Source organism: Gastrolobium bilobum, unplaced genomic scaffold, assembly GCF_033153095.1.
Source record: "Gastrolobium bilobum isolate Gb01-03AN ecotype WA unplaced genomic scaffold, APGP_CSIRO_Gbil_v1 utg5726, whole genome shotgun sequence".
Classification (NCBI taxonomy): Eukaryota; Viridiplantae; Streptophyta; class Magnoliopsida; order Fabales; family Fabaceae; genus Gastrolobium; species Gastrolobium bilobum.
The window spans coordinates 812807-831148 of NW_026896804.1; the positions used below are offsets into that span (position 1 = coordinate 812807).

General features: G+C 37.0%; 3 protein-coding genes and 1 pseudogene across 3 annotated transcripts; 3 read left to right on the forward strand and 1 right to left on the reverse strand.

The window, feature by feature from the left end:
• Nucleotides 1-249: 249 nt before the first annotated feature.
• On the forward strand, nucleotides 250-5185 carry LOC133302086 (protein TPX2-like). The gene is made up of 17 exons (XM_061501810.1): nucleotides 250-436; nucleotides 537-728; nucleotides 820-961; nucleotides 1171-1279; nucleotides 1711-1761; nucleotides 2136-2233; nucleotides 2325-2400; nucleotides 2494-2556; nucleotides 2775-2939; nucleotides 3044-3147; nucleotides 3234-3312; nucleotides 4208-4273; nucleotides 4361-4423; nucleotides 4528-4605; nucleotides 4700-4744; nucleotides 4894-4985; nucleotides 5125-5185. Exons 1-17 carry the CDS (start codon nucleotides 250-252, stop codon nucleotides 5141-5143), a joined length of 1629 nt encoding a protein of 542 aa, XP_061357794.1. The 3' UTR covers nucleotides 5144-5185.
• Nucleotides 5186-6972: 1787 nt separating this feature from the next.
• LOC133302087 (probable sugar phosphate/phosphate translocator At1g12500) lies at nucleotides 6973-8054 on the reverse strand (annotated as a pseudogene).
• A 1253-nt stretch (nucleotides 8055-9307) lies between these two features.
• On the forward strand, nucleotides 9308-11578 carry LOC133302088 (subtilisin-like protease 1). Its single transcript, XM_061501811.1, has one exon. The coding sequence runs from the start codon at nucleotides 9308-9310 to the stop codon at nucleotides 11576-11578; it is 2271 nt and encodes a 756-aa protein (XP_061357795.1).
• Nucleotides 11579-13566: 1988 nt separating this feature from the next.
• LOC133302089 (subtilisin-like protease 3) lies at nucleotides 13567-15846 on the forward strand. Its single transcript, XM_061501812.1, has one exon. It carries the CDS (start codon nucleotides 13567-13569, stop codon nucleotides 15844-15846), a length of 2280 nt encoding a protein of 759 aa, XP_061357796.1.
• Nucleotides 15847-18342: the final 2496 nt, after the last annotated feature.

Genomic DNA, 18342 nt, shown 5'->3' on the forward strand with positions numbered 1-18342 from the left:
GGTAATTAATTTATTAGGTTCCTATTTTATTATTTAGTGTAATATAATATCTAATATTAATTGTAAATAATCGTCAAAAGTAAAACAGAACTAAATACTTCAAGAAGGACTTGGCACTGGGGTCACTTCCGTTACATGAAACTGAAGGCACCAAAAATATACATATTATTCAAAATAAATAAAAATAATGATGGGATTTGGCATTTGAATCAAAACCCATCTTGGTGGTAAGAAGTGACGGTGGTGATGATGACGATGATGATGGTGGAGGAGGAAGATATGGAAATAGAGAATCAGGTGTTTGTTGCTCACGAGATTGACCTGGATTACGAGTTTGATGCAGCTCGCTTCTTCGATTTCAGTTCACAAGAAACTCCTGCTCAAGCTCGCCAATCCGAAGTTTGGTTTGAAACCGCCGGAAGCTACCCTCCTTCTCGTTCGTTCAACCCTTTCTTTTCTTTTCTTTTCGTTCTTTTCTTTCATTAATGCACATTTGTTTGGTAACTGTTATTATTATTCTTGCTCCTCCATTTCAGCTTTTGTGGCAAAGCTAGTTAAGAGAGAGGACGGTGTTAGTGTTAGCGCCTTTCCAGAATTTGAAAATCCAGAATGCGCAACTTCCGTTAATGATGCCAAATCTAATCTTCCATTTCGGAGTGGGAACATCTCTGGTTTGCTGGGTGGAGTTCATCAAGATTTTGCTACGCGACCGTTACAATTAACTACAGGTAACCAATCTCACCCCTTTTCCCTCTCTCTATATCAGCATTTTTTTTTATTATCTGTATGAGCTTGACTTGAATTTATGTCTCGTTCCAGGAATGACATTTAGCAGTAAGACAATCAGTGGCAATTTGAATTCTAAGGCTAAGCCTGCTATGATGAAGGGTTCAACACTGATGAAACCTACAGCTAGTCAATTGGCAAAGCAAAATCGGGCCCCTCGAATTTTTGACTCAAGGTGATTATTGGAGAAACTTGTCCTTTTGTCTTGTCATGGTTCAAAAGACATGAACTATTAGGGCTGCAGGAATATTTCTTCATTTATTCCCTAGTTTTTCTCTTTGATGCTGTGATGTTATATGGCAGCAATTATCTAGCTTTCTAATCCGCGGATGTCAAAAAAACTCTATTTCGTTATATCATCTGCAACTCTTCTGTTGTTCTCAGGTTTCAGAAGCTACAAGCTCATCACAAGGAAATGAATTTAACTACCTATTCTGGGACAGAAAGCCAAGCTGCCAAGCGGCAGAAATTAGAGGGTGGTCTCTTGCGGAAGGTCTGTGAATTGGACCATTATTCTTCCTCTGATCATCTAGTAATTACCTAAATGGCTGTTTTGTTTGCTTGCTTGAACTGCTTAGATATATGGCGGAAATTGATCTTAAAATTGAACATTTGGTGTTGTAAAATTTTGTGCAACTCCCAGTAAGTTGCTAATATTCCGTTCTTATGAATATAATGTTAAGATTGTGTTCCATTTTTATGTATAAAAAATGCTCTTAAGGAAGTTGTGAGAGCTTAGCCGATAGTGGTTAACAATTTAATAAATTATAGATTGTTAGAATTAAATTTGGCCCCATGTTTGGCTGGGTGGCATGGAAGTACTTGAATCATGAACAGGGAATTTAAAGTGTCTTAACTGCTGTTGGCATTCCATTTATTTTAGACAGGGCATTTGAAATACTTATCATATCTTCTCTATGACAGGTTGGTGATGTGAAGCAACAAGCCAATTTGGTCCACAAGGCACCAAAGAAGGTATGAATACTAATGCAGAAGGCTATGATGCTCATATTGTGTCCTATATATATTTTTGCCCATTTTTTGTCATTCATTATTTTCTTTCCCTATTTGATTTTGTAAACAGAAGACATAAAATTCTATCCTTATCGTTTTCCTGATACAACTCTGTTATGAGTGGAAATTTATTAAATAAAGAGTGCTCTCTATTGATTATCTAAGTTACAAATTGGAATAGCATCAACAACATCAACATCACCTTAATCCCAAACTAGTTGGGGTTTGTAGAATAGCAAGAGCAGTTAAATTCCTTTGGGCAAAGGGTCGTATTTCTTGAGCAACAGGAAAGAGGTTCACATGCTGGCGCTCTGTAAATTTGTATATTGTTTCAGGTTGTAACTGTTGATCAAAACTCTGGACATTCCAAGCTGAAGATTACTATTCCTAGAGAGCCAGAGCTAGAAACAGCTCATAGAGCACAAAGGATTAGGTTTGTTATTGTGGTGTTCAGTGAAATATTGACGATGATGATTTTTCTTCCTCACATAGTTAAAGTCAAGATATTATTGTGTTCTTTCCAGACCCAAAAATACTGCAGAGGCAGAACATGTGACAGTGGCTGCTCCCAGATTCAAAGCACACCCGTTGAACAGAAAAGTTAGTACTTGCTGTGGATAGAATTGGTTTTGTTAAGTATATTTTGGTGTATCTTTCCATCATCTCCTCTAACTAATCATGCTCATAATGAAGATTCTTAATGCTCCTACATTACCACTTCCTAAGAGGAGCACCCCACGCATGCCAGATTTTCAAGTAAGCTCTTCGTACTTGCTTTCATAATTCATCTAGTTTTATCACCATTTTTGAGAGAGAGAAAAGAGAAGCATATGCTGAAAACATTGAACCTAGACATAATGATACACTTCCCTAACACATCAATTGTTACAAGTGGAAAAGAATTGAACCAACCATTAATCAGGCAAACTAGTTTCTTCTGCATTATTTAGCTTCAAGCTCATCTTGCTTCTCAGGAATTTCACCTCAAGACATGGGAGAGGGCCATGCAGCACACATCTGCTACTTCATCATCTTCACTTCATTGCAATGATTCTGATAAGGTTAATTTAGTTCATACAATTTTTAGTTGCAAGATTGATGTTTCTTTACATCATCGTGTATTATCAATGTCATTCAATGTTCTTATACCCAGTTCATATGAAATGCATTGGTTATGAAATTCCTGAACCGGCAATATCTTATTATTGACCTGCATTTACTTGCTTTAGTCTCCTGTTACAAGATAGATAGGATTAGTCTACGGGAAACTGATGCTTACTGCTTGCAGGATTTGGACAAACAGAAAGCTGTTTCTGCTACAGAAAATAGAATCAGGGATCTGAGAAGGTAACAAATACCATGGATAAATGCTAATTCTAACTCGATAAATCATGAAACAATGGTACTAACTTCAAAATACTCTCTTTGCATAGGCCATCTGCCATGAGTGCTCCAAAGCATGATGGGTTGGATTTTGACAATAATTTTAAAGCTCGGCCTCTTAATAAGAAGGTAATGAGACATTATTAATGAATTTTAGAAGAAGATACCTGGACAGCAGTTTTACCAGTGTTTAATGAAAATATGAAAATTGTTATAATTATAATATTATATAATTGCTATCCGTGTCTGGAATTAAAAAACATAATTAAAGATGAAATTTAATAACCAAAGAAACAATATATTTTCACCACCAGGTTTTTTCTTTTGTATTTTTGTTCATTATTATTCTTTAATCCCACAAATTGTTTTTCTAAATAAAATGGTTTTTGATAGAGTCCAATGGTGTTGGACTAGTCCATGTAGAGCCAACCTCACCTTGTGAGATATGGTTAGGTCGATGTTATATTACATTCACTAACCGGTTAGTTGTCAGGAAGTTGCATCTTAAAATTACTGTTTAGTATGCAACATTTCGGTGCTCAGTAATATTTTCGGTTTCACTTGTTATTCTTTTATATTTGCATTCAAATTTTATTTGAAAAACACTATCATATACAAGTCTATGAAATCTTAGAAGATATTTTGTTTTTATGACCCAATCTAGGATTAGCATGAAATTATTTCTGAAACAGTTCGTTAAGAAAACTTTATGTAGAACTCAAGTTATTGTACTTAATCTTAAAGTCAATGTAAGTAAAATATTGTGAACGAAAGTATTATCTGTTAAATGATATTGGCTATTCTAATTGGTGGATAATTTCTTTTCTTTAATATAAAGGAATTGTAAATATGTATAAAAGTAGTTTGATTGTTGAAGGATGTCAATAAAAGGGTGGAAGTTCAGATGAATTTCTATTACAATTTTTCATTTTCCTTCTGCTGTCTGTATCCTGTTGGTTCTACCTTTCATTTCCCAGTTATTTGTTTGATCTGCTGAACTAGCAACTGTAAAGTGCCTGTGCAGATACTTTCAAGTAAAGGAGATATTGGTGTTTTCTGGAACAGAAAGCAGGAGAACACCGTGCCAACAGTGAGTTGTTTCGTCTGTTTTTTACCCTTTAATATTCGTCTGGAAAGAAAAATATATCGATATCACATCTTGCTTCAATTCATACAGGAATTTAATTTCCATACTGAAAAGAGGGTTCAGCATAACCCACCAATTGAACTCTTTAACAAGGTGAATTCGTGCTAGTCTTTTTCTTGCTCCGTACATATTTAGTTTTGATAAATATACTGATTCCACAATTCTAAGTCATTCTCCTTTCTTTGAAATGTTAGCAGCTGTCCTTAACATCTGAAGTCCAGTCAAATGATGGATCCCAGTTGAAACTGCCTCGGCATTCCAGGGTGTACAGAAAGGTTTTCCTTCTATGATTTTGAATTGAATGTAACGATCTTGGATTATTTTCATTTCTCTTAGTATCATCCTAAGTTATTTGTTTATGGGTGCAAGGATTCAAAAGAAAATATAGGAAGTTCTGTTCATCTCGACCGAAAGGTAATAATAGCACTACCTTAAGAATATGATTTATATTTAGCCTACGATTTTCATATTGGTTGTTTTTTCCCCCGTTTAATTTTGAATACTATTCTACCACATTAAATAGACGTTAAATATTCATCTTCTAGCTGACACAAATGATGTAGGAAAAGCCTTTCATATTTGGGGGAAAGCAAATTCATAGTGGGATTGACGGTTGCATCACTGAAGCCAGTAGTACTATGTTGAGTGCAAGGAGGTATGCATAATTGGCTCTACTGCTCTTCGTTTTTGGTAAATTTGATTAGTTATATTGGTATGCATAATTGGCTCTACTGCTCTTCATTTTTGGTAAATTTGATTAGTTATATTTTCGGTTCTCAACTGAAATGGTCCAGGAGCTTGGGAATTCGGTGACAGCGACTACAAACGAGGGTCAATGTGCAACAAGCTTTTGTTATGGACATCTGAAATTTCCTTGCTAAGTTGAAGTTGAAATTTCCTTGCTAATCTGACAGGCGCCTAACAACTCTTCTCAGATGATTCTTTTACTGTACACAGAATCTTAGAAAATTGCTTTGTTAGAACAGAAGTTAGCATACTAAGGTCTAACAGCATCACTTGTATCTTGTACAAACTACCCCAGACCCCATTCCAATAATAAAATCGTTAAAAGGCAAGTGTATAACCCTTAAGCTATCTTTACTGCTTTTTATATAATAGATGTAACATCCTCTAACTCGCATTTCTATTACATATATACATATGTATTAGTGCAAATGAGATGAGTTTTTTAGTACAGGATCCGTTTACAAACTTTTTTGAATTCTTTTACAATTTACACTGTGTTTTCCCGGGAGAACATAGTGTAGTTTGTAAAAATTTGTATTCTTCCGAGAGAATATAGTATAGTTTGTAAGAGTTTGTAAACAAAAAAGTTTATAAATATAACGTGCTCCGAGTTTTTTTGAGTCCTGGTTTCTTGTCCATTGTCTCTTGTGATAATGCTAAGAAAAACAAACTCAACTTGATTGCACTGTTGGCGTACTAGATTTGTCCCATATGGTCAACAAATTGACCGTATTAATTTGAAAATACTTTTAAAAAATGAATTAATACCAAAATTAAATATCACAATTGATAAAATGAAATGAAGGAGAATTTTTCTCCATATAAGTTATTCATCTTTGAATCACGTATCTATGTTGTCAAATTGCAGCGCTAAAAAACAGAATTATCTTCTCTACCCCTACCAAGGAGGATATTAAAGCGCTAAAAAAAAAGGAAAAGCTTTAAAAAATAAAACAAAAAAAAGAAGAAGCATAACGCGGTGTTTAAATACTGTTTCTAAAAATAATTTTTTTGACAAGTCATGTTTTGTTAAAAAAAAAATTAAAATTAAAACTATTTTTTTATTTTTAGAATCAAATTTAGACAATATGTTTGAATTATTTTTATTTTGTGTTTTGACTTTTAACTTTTAAAAAAATAAATAAATACAGAAAACACTTATTTCTATAACTATTCTACAAAACAGGTTTAAGAAAAAAAAAAAAATTAACACAGTCGAATGGACCTAACCCCTTTCCCCTTCCCCTTATATTGCATCAACACTGACATGAGATATGACATGACACTCCACCACGTTAATTTAAAAAGCATTAGATTTCAACATTTTAGGACATGTTTTGATATTAAATAATATTTTTAATTTATATATTATATATCATATTTAATATTTAATGATTTAACAAAAAAAAAAATAGACCTAATGCTTTTCCCCTTCCCCCTATATTGCACCAACACTGATATGGGATATGACATGACATGACACTCCATCACGTTAATTTTAAAAAACGTTAGATTTCGACATGTTAGGACATGTTTTGATATTAAATAATGTTTTTAATTTATATAGTGTACATTATATTTAATATTCAATAATTTAACAAAAAAAATAGAGTTAAACTTATAATACCCATCAATTTTACAAAAAAATAAAAGACATCACAAATATTTATATTAAATTTAATGAAATGATAATCGCGATCCGACAAATCTATTAGTTGGAACTAAAAATGTAACACAACACAACATTTGAACCATTTTTTTGAATTTCTACCATGTATGTTGAAAAGTGTCTGATACAACATGTCAGAATACGTAATATTTGAACCATTTTTTTTTTTTTTTTAAGTATGTGCAATACCTCTTGGAAAGTGTCCGATACAACATGTGAGAATTTTTCAAGTATCACTGCATAGTAAACTTTCCCCCTTTTTCAAATACAGTCCAATTACTGTAACTTTGGATCTTTTCCTAGCCTCGCCGTAGAGCACCACACCCATTATTGTAACGGCGAATTCAACTATGCCCATCACTGTTAGAGGATTCGTGAATATCAAAACTGAAACTACAGCTGCCACAGCAGCCTTGGCAATTTCGAACACTTGCAATGTCAACGCGCTGGTGTGTTTGGTGACCAAGAAATTCGAAAGGTTCACCAAATAAGCAACAGTTGCGTTCCCAACCAACAAGAAAATGATAAACCCTATCACCTCTGGCCTTCTCAAGCGTAAGGGATGCCACATTTTCTTCAATGTAGAGAGTGAAAGGAAGCAATACGAGTGCTGCCATTAGAGCCACGTCCCGCAGCGGAACAAACACAAACCAAGAACCCAAACAAATGGAACAAAGGTTCACTACTGTTGCTGACAAGAACACTCCCCAAAACCACCGGCAAGAATGCAAAGTAAACCTCACAAGACTCTTTCTTGCAAGTGATAAAGAAAAACAAAAACAGCTGTGAAGAACTATGTAGTGGCTCCAATGGCTTGGTTGAAAGAAACCGGTAGGTACCTCAGTTAAGTGTTCCCGCAAACTACAGAGAAGCAAAAGATTGCACTCAAAGCAAAGATCTAATTATAAACTGTTTCTTGGAGTGAATGTGCTGAAATGGAATCAGTTCAAAGAAATTGATGGCCCCCTAACTGTAAGCAGAACAGGACAACATGTGAAGCATTGTCGGAAAGATGGGGTAACGGTAATCGTAGAAGCTGAGGAGGTACTTCTTTAGAAGGAGGACACCCATGTAGGAGAGGTACCGTGATGCAATGATCGCTGCCGTCAACATATTCGAGACAAGTAGGTTTCGATGGCCAATGCGTGCCATTGCCGGGGTCGCCGGAATGTCCACCGTTTGCTCGCTGCTTTTGCTCTGCCCAATCTTTTTTGAAAACTTTTTATTTCTCCACCGGTCAATTAATGGATTAGTCTGGTTGAGTCGCGCAAAATCATAAGTATATATTTTTTTAAATTTTTTTAACATGGTTGCTTCGAAACCTAAGCTAGAATAACCATGTAAATATGTAATCCTTTATCCGTATGGTTCGTGGTTTATTAAGTTTTTGGGAAAAATATATGTGATTTGTAAAGTTATATTATTTGAAGTGAGAGGAAGAGATAAATTGCGGGAAAAAAGAGTGGACAAAAAAAAAAGTTGTCAATCTCATTTTTGTGTGAGAGTAAAATGATAAAAGTTGTGTCATTTAAAAGAACAAGTATTTTTTTTCCTAAAGTTTTTATACTTAAACAAAGGGAAAAGTGCGTGTAATTTTAAAGGATGTAAAATTGTATTATGTTAAGTGAGAGAAAGAAATAGATCATGAGAGAGAGAGAGTGGACAAAATAAAAATGTAGATATGAGTGAAATGATATAAGTTGTGTCATTTTAAAAGACAAACATTTTTTCCTAAAACAAAACTTGTCTTTTATGACGTAGAACTTATACGACTGAGAAATATTTTGAGTGGTTCAATGCCATAGTAGTGGTCCTTCCACCATGTGTGACATTTGGAGAAATTATTTTTTTTCTCTCGTCCCACGAGCTAACACCGGATGTTTGTTAGGAGATTTTTTTAGGATTCGAGGGAAACTGAGATTGGTAATCATATTTACACACGTTTGGTATGAGATTTTTAAAAAAATTTCGAAAATTTGATTTTTTTAAAATTTTATTTTGTGTGTAATTTTTTTTTGAAAAAACCATCCAAGAATATACCACCGAGGAGGTGATATTCTAAGATTTTCATAACAAGGGAAAATTTAACACAACCAACATCAAGAAAATTAACCCAACGCTTTCGGATATTTTGTCCTACCTAACATATTCAGAAAATTCATTCTTCCACAATATTTTTGAAAATCGGATAAAAAGATTTTTTCCTCTAACAAACGTCCAAGAATAAATATTCTAGAACATAGATGTATAGTGTACTCTGTCCCTATCAACACCGGACCATGTCCGTACAAATCAACATAGAAAAGCTCGCATGGTACATTTACCTTTTGTTACCCGTATTATATGTACCGATGAACGTACTTAATGCAGTTAGAATAAGCCGTCCGAGACCGGCAAGTTGCATGTTCTTGTTTCCCAAGTGGTAAAACTATGCAACTACGCGTTGTTAATCACACCCTTTTTGTTTTCCACTGTATATATATAGATACATGCACGGCATTAGGCCAATACAAGCAATCCCAAGCCCAATCAACTTTCTCTTTGTTTAGCAAATTCCAATCATGGAGAAAAAAAGCAAGAATGGGATGGACCTAGTATTGCTTCTTGGTCTCATCTTCATTCTTTGCGTCAACTCAACTTCAATGGCCGAAGAACAAGTAGAGGAAATCCAAGCGCAAGACAGCTTGTTGACTTACATAGTTCATGTCAAAAAGCACGAGAGTATATTTTCTCTTCAATCAGAAGAAGAGTTGCATAACTGGTACCACTCATTCCTGCCACAAACTTATGAAAAACCCAACAAGGAACGAATGGTTTTCACTTACCGCAATGTGGCCTCTGCATTTGCAGCGAAGTTGACCCCAGAAGAAGCCAAAGCCATGCAAGAGAAAGATGAGGTTGTGTCAGCCCGACCCGAAAGGACCCTTACATTACACACAACTCATAGTCCAGGCTTCTTGGGGCTGCGACCGGAACTAGGATTATGGAATGCTTCCAATTTTGGCGAAGGCATCATAATTGGGCTTATAGACACAGGTATAGACCCTTCCCATCCATCCTTTAACGGTGAAGGAATGCCACCTCCACCAGCAAAATGGAAAGGCCACTGTGAATTCACTGGGAATAGAACATGCAACAACAAACTCATTGGTGCAAGAAATCTAGTAAAAAACGCAACTAATGATCTTCCTCTTGAGGATTTCTTCCATGGAACACACACATCTGCAGAGGCTGCTGGAAGATTTGTATTGAACGCCAGTGTTTTTGGCGAGGCTCTGGGCACAGCAGCTGGCATGGCACCTAATGCACACTTAGCAATGTACAAAGTATGCAATGACAAAGTGGGGTGCCCTGAAAGTGCTATCTTAGCTGCAATGGACATAGCCATTGATGATGGCGTGGATGTTCTTTCTCTGTCCCTCGGTTTACCCTCTTCTCCATTCTATGTTGATCCAATTGCAATTGGTGCATTTGCTGCCATTCAGAAGGGAATTTTCGTGAGTTGCTCAGCTGCAAACTCTGGCCCTGACTACCTCACTCTGTCAAATGAGGCCCCATGGATCCTCACCGTTGGTGCAAGCACCATTGACAGAAAAATAGCAGCATCCGCAAAGCTTGGAAACGGGTTAGAATATGAAGGGGAATCGCTAATTCAACCCGAAGGCTTTTCTCAGAGATTTTTGCCACTTGCGTATGCTGGTGCATTTGGAAACAACTCTGATGCTGCCTTCTGTGACCCAGGATCCTTAAAGAACGTTGATGTCAAGGGAAAGATAGTGTTATGCGATGTAGGTGGAGAAAGTCTATTTACTTCGAAAGCACAAGAAGTTCTGAATGCTGGTGGTGCGGGCATGATCCTCACCAACCAAGAAAACTTTGGCTTCAATACCTTTGCTATTCCTGTTGTTCTGCCTTCTGTGCATGTGAGTTATGCTGCTGGTTTGGCTATCAAAGCATACATAAACTCAACCTTGGCACCAACCGCAACAATCTTATTCAAAGGAACTGTAATTGGGGATCCACTTGCTCCTGCAGTTACTGCATTTTCTTCCAGGGGTCCAAACTTGGAAAGCCCCGGAATTCTAAAACCTGACATTATTGGACCTGGAATGAACATTCTAGCTGCATGGGGTGTGTCAGTAGACAACAAAATCCCAGCTTATAACATTGTTTCAGGAACTTCAATGTCTTGCCCTCACCTCAGTGGCATTGCTGCTTTGCTCAAAAGTTCACACCCTGATTGGTCCCCAGCTGCCATAAAATCAGCAATCATGACCACTGCTTATACAGTCAACCTTGGAGGCAAGCCCATACTTGACCAGAGGAATCTACCTGCTGACATATTTGCCACTGGTGCTGGCCATGTTAACCCAAACAAAGCAAATGATCCAGGCCTTATCTATGATCTCCAGCCAGAGGATTACATTCCTTATTTGTGTGGTTTGCATTACAGTGACAGAGAAATTTCTGTTATTGTGCAAAGGAAAGTCACATGCTCCAACATAACAAGCATACCTGAAGCACAACTCAATTATCCCTCATTTTCTATTTTAATGGGGTCTGATTCACAGTTCTTCACCAGAACGTTGACAAACGTTGGACCTGCAAATATAACTTACACCGTGAATATCGATGTACCTTTGGCGTTAGGTATAAGCGTAAGCCCTGGTCAGATAACATTCACCGAGGTGAACCAGAAGGTTACGTACACAGTGGGGTTTATCCCAGAAAGCAAAGGAAATAGAGGCAACCACAGTTTCGCTCAGGGTTCTCTCACATGGTCATCTGACAAATACGCTGTTAGGATCCCCATATCTGTCATTTTCAAGTGATACATACCTACATGCATGAAGCCAGAGTGTGATGATACGTACTCAAGAATAAAGAAGAGATGTCTCCCAAAAAAAAAAAAGAATAAAGAAGAGGATCAAATGTCTCCAAAAATTCAAGAGCTACTCTAATGGGTTACTTCACTCTGTAGAAGTTCACTATAGTAATTAATTTGTTACAATAAGATCTCAGTTTGTTTGAACTGTACCAGCACTTCTTATTTGGTAATGTGAATCAGTGTAAACAACCTTGGAATACACCACCCCAAAAGCTAGCTTTTGGGGTGGTGACCTCAAGGTTCTTTACAATCAGGGAATGTTTTCTGTATAGTTTTTGTTCAAATGTCTGCCCTCACTCCTCAGATCTTATCCAAATGTTTGTCTAAATCTTTCTTAAGCCATGGAGGCTGAAGCTTTATATGTGAACATACCACATAGAAATTATAGAATAGGAATTTGTTTAAAATTGAGATTTTCCCAATGATACGTATATCCATAAAGGTCGTTTTTAACTAGGAGCGTAACTTTTAATATTCTTGGCCAATAAGTAACTTTCCATAGTCGCATATCTGACAAAAAGGCAGTGGTTAAAAAAAAGTTTTAAGAGACATTAGCAATGAGAATGCACACGAGCCTCCTCCATTATCTCATGATTTATATCCATCAGGATTAAATCTTTCTAAATCTCAAATTAGAGCAAGAAAGAAAGGAAAAAAAGAAAGACTAGCAAGAAAGTTGATAGTTTTAAAAATTTTGTTAGAGAAATATAAAATTATTAAGATAGTCAATGTGACAATTTAAATTTTTAGATTAAATTGATTTTTTATATGGTATCAGAGTTTTAGTGGCCAAGTTGTCACGAATTCAATTCTCACAACTCCATTCTATTAATAAAAATAATTAAATATTGTGAAATTTCTTAATACAGATATGCTATACCTAATACATCTTAAGCTTTTGTGTTGAATTACTTCTTTACAATCTTATTTATTGAGATTTTTACGAGAGAATGTTTGAATATGTTTAAGCCTTATGATAAATTCAGTATAGAAAGTCAGCATAAACCACAAGCACAGATTCAAGTTAATGTTGGAATATAGCATCAGAACTTCTTCCGTCGTTTTTCTTATTCTACAGGTTCCAGGAACCTCAAGATTATAGCTGCAGAAAATGGAATCAACTACAAAACATTTAAGCTACAAATTATTCTTAATTTTATATTTAATTAGCCTAAGTAAAGTAACCATATTTCTGAATTATTGCCCAATTAATGAATAGTTTCTCTTAATATAAATTTAAAAGTCAAGGCAAAGTAATTATAGATCAAAATTATCCGGCATAGTTCTACAGAATTTTTTTTTTTTTTTTATACGGCATAGTTTCTACCAAAAAACAAGACAGCTAATTATAAGCAAAATTCTGTCCAAAATATTATCATCTGCTTAAAGTTCATCATTTAATTTAGAATTGACGTATAGTTGATGACTGCTGATTCGTGACAACCTTTCAATTGTAATCCTTTTTTGGATTAATATACTATTGTCTGAATAAAACCAAAACAGTGAAACTTTCTTTTTTCTACTTTATTTGTTTTAGATTGAACGGCACCACTAACTTCTAACTCTAAATAAATTTTAATAAACCAAGGCAAAGGAGTGTTAGAGTATGGACTGTAATTTGAAATTGGAATTATTTACATTAATCTTGTTGTACATAAATATATTAGACACAAGTATGGACTTTGTGTCTAATGCCACCGGGATTGACGACCAGACAAACCAATAGCGGGCATCACCATGCAACTGCTTTAATTTACTTGATAATTGATATGTACCTTAGCATTGTTTAGGACGGCCTTTCAATATTGTAATTCCCCACAGCCATCGTTAACACCCATGTCCCTATTCTTCATTCCGCAATGTATAAAACTGCATGGTATGTCCAGTTACTAGCAATCTAAGAACTAGTGATTTTCTATTTCTTCTGCAAACATGACCAACAAAACCAAGGTGGAACTTGCATGGAAACTTGGCCTTATTTTCATGCTAAGTGTTCAACATACTTCAGCACACCAAAATCTAGAATTCGGAGAAGCAAAGGAGAAACTCGAAGATCAGAGAAGCTTATTAACTTACATTGTTCACGTTAAAAAGCCTCAGGATGGATTATTTTCTCTTGAATCTGAGGATTTGCATAGCTGGTACCATTCACTTCTGCCAACAGATGGTACAAAAAGTCTGAACAAGCAGCGCATTATTTTCTCATACAAAAATGTGATTGATGGATTCGCAGTGAAATTAACCCCAAAAGAAGCTAAAGCTCTGGAAGACAAGGAGGAGATTGTGTCAGCCCGGCCTGAAAAGATACTCTCTTTACATACAACTCACACTCCAAGCTTCTTGGGGTTGCAACAGGGACAAGGATTATGGAAAGATTCCAACCGTGGCAAAGGGATCATAATTGGAATTGTGGACACTGGGATATCCCCAGCACATCCTTCCTTTTCCGATGAAGGAATGCCATTTCCACCAGCAAAATGGAATGGCCACTGTGAATTCACTGGGCAGAAGACTTGCAATAACAAGCTCCTCGGCGCAAGGAATTTTCTCCAACACTCAAGGAATTCAACCCTTCCATTTGATGATGTTGGTCATGGAACTCACACAGCCGCCACAGCCGCTGGAAGATTCGTACAAGGTGCTAATATCTTTGGCAATGCTAACGGTACTGCAGCTGGCATGGCACCCGATGCACACTTGGCAGTTTACAAGGTTTGCAACATTAAGGGTTGTCCTGAAAGTGCAATATTAGCTGGAATGGACACTGCCATTGAAGATGGTGTGGATGTTCTTTCTCTGTCCCTTGGTGGATCCTCTCTACCTTTTTTTGAAGATATTATTGCATTGGGTGCTTTTGGTGCAATTCAGAAGGGAATTTTCGTTAGTTGTTCAGCCGGTAACGGAGGTCCTGATTATAACACATTGTCCAATGAGGCTCCATGGATTCTCACCGTTGGTGCAAGCTCCACTGACAGAAAAATATTAGCAACAGCGAGACTTGGGGATGGGGAAGAATATGATGGTGAATCAGTGTTCCAACCCAAAGACTTTGCACCCACGTTATTGCCTCTTGTTGATGCAGGTGCAATTGGGAATGGTTCCTCTGCCTTATGTGCACCTGGATCCTTACGAAACTCGGATGTTAAGGGAAAGGTAGTGCTTTGCGAGCAAGGTGGACTCATTGCAAGAATAGCCAAAGGGAAAGAAGTTAAGAATGCTGGTGGTGTGGCCATGATTCTCATGAGCAGTGAAATTGAAGACTTTAATACCTTTGCTGATGTTCATGTCCTTCCTGCTGTACACGTAAGTCACAGTGCTGGATTAGCCATCAAAGGTTATATAAATTCAACTCTAACACCAACAGCCACAATCTTATTCAAAGGAACTGTTATTGGAGACCCACTTGCACCTGTGGTTGCTTCCTTTTCTTCTAGAGGTCCAAGCAGAGCAAGCCCAGGAATTCTGAAACCGGACATAATTGGACCGGGATTGAACATTCTAGCTGCATGGCCTGTATCTTTGGACAACAATGAACCACCATTCAACATGATTTCAGGTACCTCAATGTCTTGTCCTCATCTAAGTGGCATTGCTGCTTTGTTGAAAAACTCTCATCCAGATTGGTCCCCTGCTGCTATAAAGTCAGCAATCATGACAAGTGCTGATGTTGTAAACCTTGGAGGGAAACCTATATTGGACCAAAGGCTTCTACCAGCTGATGTATTTGCTACTGGTGCTGGACATGTTAACCCTTCCAAAGCAAACGATCCAGGCCTTGTTTATGATATCCAACCAGATGATTACATTCCTTATTTATGTGGTTTGGGTTACACTGACAGACAAGTTTCTCTTATTTTGCAACAGAAAGTGAAATGCTCTGAGGTAAAAAGCATAACGGAAGCACAGCTCAATTATCCTTCATTTTCTATTCAATTGGGGAACACTTCACAGTTCTACACCAGAACGCTGACAAATGTTGGACCCGCCAACTCAACTTACTCTCTGGAAATTGACGTGCCTTTGGCAGTAGGTATGAGTGTAAGCTCTGATCAGATAACATTCACAGAGGTGAACCAGAAGTTTACATACTCGGTTGGGTTTTCTCCTGAAGACAAAGAGAATAGAGGCAATCACACGTTTGCTCAGGGGTCTCTCAAGTGGGTGTCAGAAAAATACTCTGTTAGCATCCCTATATCTATCATCTTCCGGTGAATATTTGGGACAAGAAATTAGAGCCTGACACTATTATATACATTATAGGAATAAAGAGAGGAGTCAAAAGTCTCCAAACATGCAATGGCGTGTCCGGTCATTATTTTACTTTCTTAAATGTTAATCTCAAATGCAACTCTCTTGATATTACCAAGTGTTAATTAGTCTTAAATAATCTTAGTGTCTGTTTGGATCCTTTCTTTTTTAAGCTAGAAGCTATTTATAAGCATAAGCTAGGCCAAACAAGTTTTGGAAAAGCTCTTATAACGAAAAGCTCTCTTTTTTATAATGAAAAAAAAAAGTTGAAAACTAAAAGCTCCTTTTTTAAGCTCTTATCTGTTTTTCTTGAATTATGTGCTTTTTTTTTTAAATGAAGAGTGATAAAGGTAGAGAGAGATAATTTTCTTGAAATATGTGCTTTTAAGTAATTTTTAAGCCAAAATTTTTATGTAATTTTCAAACAGCTTTTAGCTTCTTTTTTTAAGCTTTTTTTTTTAGCATTCGGTGCTTGGGTCTCAGAAGGCTTCTTGGTCTTGGACACATTGTATACTTCTTCTACCTTTCGGCACTGATTCACAAATCTGCTAAACTCTCGGATGTCACAATTTGACATCTTCCGAGACATCTTCTCATTCAGGCCCCATCGGAACTTGGAGGTCATCTCAGCTGGAGTAGGTAAGGCTCTCCCATAGTTGGTGTACTTCACCAATTCATTGAATTTAGCAAAATATTGGTCAATTGACATCGACCCTTGCTTTAGATCATTGTACTCATTCTGCTTCTGTTCCCTAGCCTCCCTAGGGAAGTAGTTATCCAAGAACAACGTCTCGAACAACGGCCAGGTGATTTCCCGGCCTTCAGCTTCTAAGGGTTGCACTATATTGGTCCACCAATCCTCAGCTTTCTCTTCTAGCATATACACGGAGTAGACCAACTTCCTTGCTTCATGGCATCTCATCACCCTGAAGATTTTCTCTATAGCCTGGAGCCATTTTGCTGCCGCCATTGGTTCATATCCTCCCTTAAAAGAAGGAGGTTTGTGTTTTTGAAAAGCCATCAATCTCCTTTCTTCCGCTTCGTGTTCATCAACATGCTCTACGCGTGGTTGACGAACCTCGGTGATGACTATGACTTCCAGAATGGTGACTACCCTCACCCTCATTGTTACCCGCTACACCCTCTTCCTGTAAAGGAGGTGGAGAAGGCGTGGCAGTGTGAGGAGGAGGAGTGGGTTGCCGGTTTGCAGGTCTAACACCCCTTAACGTCCTCAACTCGTTCATCTTCGCGGCCATGCCAGTCCGAGCATCTTCATTAGTTTTCATCAAGGTTTCATTAGCCTGTCGACTAGCAGCCAGTTCCCTTTGCATATCTTCCATAGTGACCGCAACAGGATCAGACTGTCCAACTGTTGGCCCACGACCACTTCGGGGCCTAACTAAAGCAGCCAAAACAGGTTCTGGCTGAGCATTGGTATTCGATGATCCAGGGTTGTTTCGATTTCTCGTCATGTCACTACACATGTTACACAAAGAAATGAGTTGATCAGACCCACACTTAGTGATCACACATGTAATAATCATAAAGAGTACTAAAACAACTATAAAGCATCAAATATAATACCCCAAACTTAAGCATTTAATTGATTAATTTTAATTAAATAATTAAGCATGTTTTAGTGAGTAAAATTAAATATAAGGCTTAATTAAATGAATCTGAGTCACTTGGAGTTAAAAAGTGTACTCAGTGAAAATTAAGGGGTATAAATGGGTGTAGACAAAAGTACCCAAAATATAAAAATAAAAATAGTAATATTCCTAGAATAATATTCCAGACTTTTGGGTAAAGTTTGGTAATTAATGGAGTTGAATAGATAGACGAACCAATACCCGCTTAAAGTCACTTAACATAAGTTAAGTGACCAATGCAACAAAAGAAACCCAATTGTCCCTCCCCAACCCGTCGTGCAGAAGAGAGGAAAAGAAGAGAAGAAGGAGAAGAGGGGGAAAAGGAAGAGGAAAGGAGAGGGAGAACCCTAGGTGGAGCAATCCTCAACCAAATTCATCCGTTCAAAAGCCTAAACCACTCTAAATCTTCTCCTCTTTCATAATCCAAGCTTAGTTTTAAGTGGGGAGCATTGTGGAGAGGGATATTGCCCCTCAAAAATTCAGCCCTTTGTGAGATTTTGGGGTTTTGGGAGCTTCAACCTCCATTGAAGCTTGAGGAGCCATCAATCCTTGGTTGTGTGACCATTGGTGGTAAGATTCTAACCGTTGAACCTTGTTTTCTTGGAAAATTTCATGGTTAGGGTTTAATGAATAGTGTTTTAGGGTTTTTATGAAATGTTGAGTAGATTGGTTATGTTCAAGGAAGAATGAGGCTTAGAGTATGTTGTGAAAAATGCTAGGAATAACATTTAATCGGTAGAAATGAGTTTATAGTGTTATTTTAGTATGCTTTGATGTTTGGATAAATCTAGGCTTGGAAATATGGATTTCC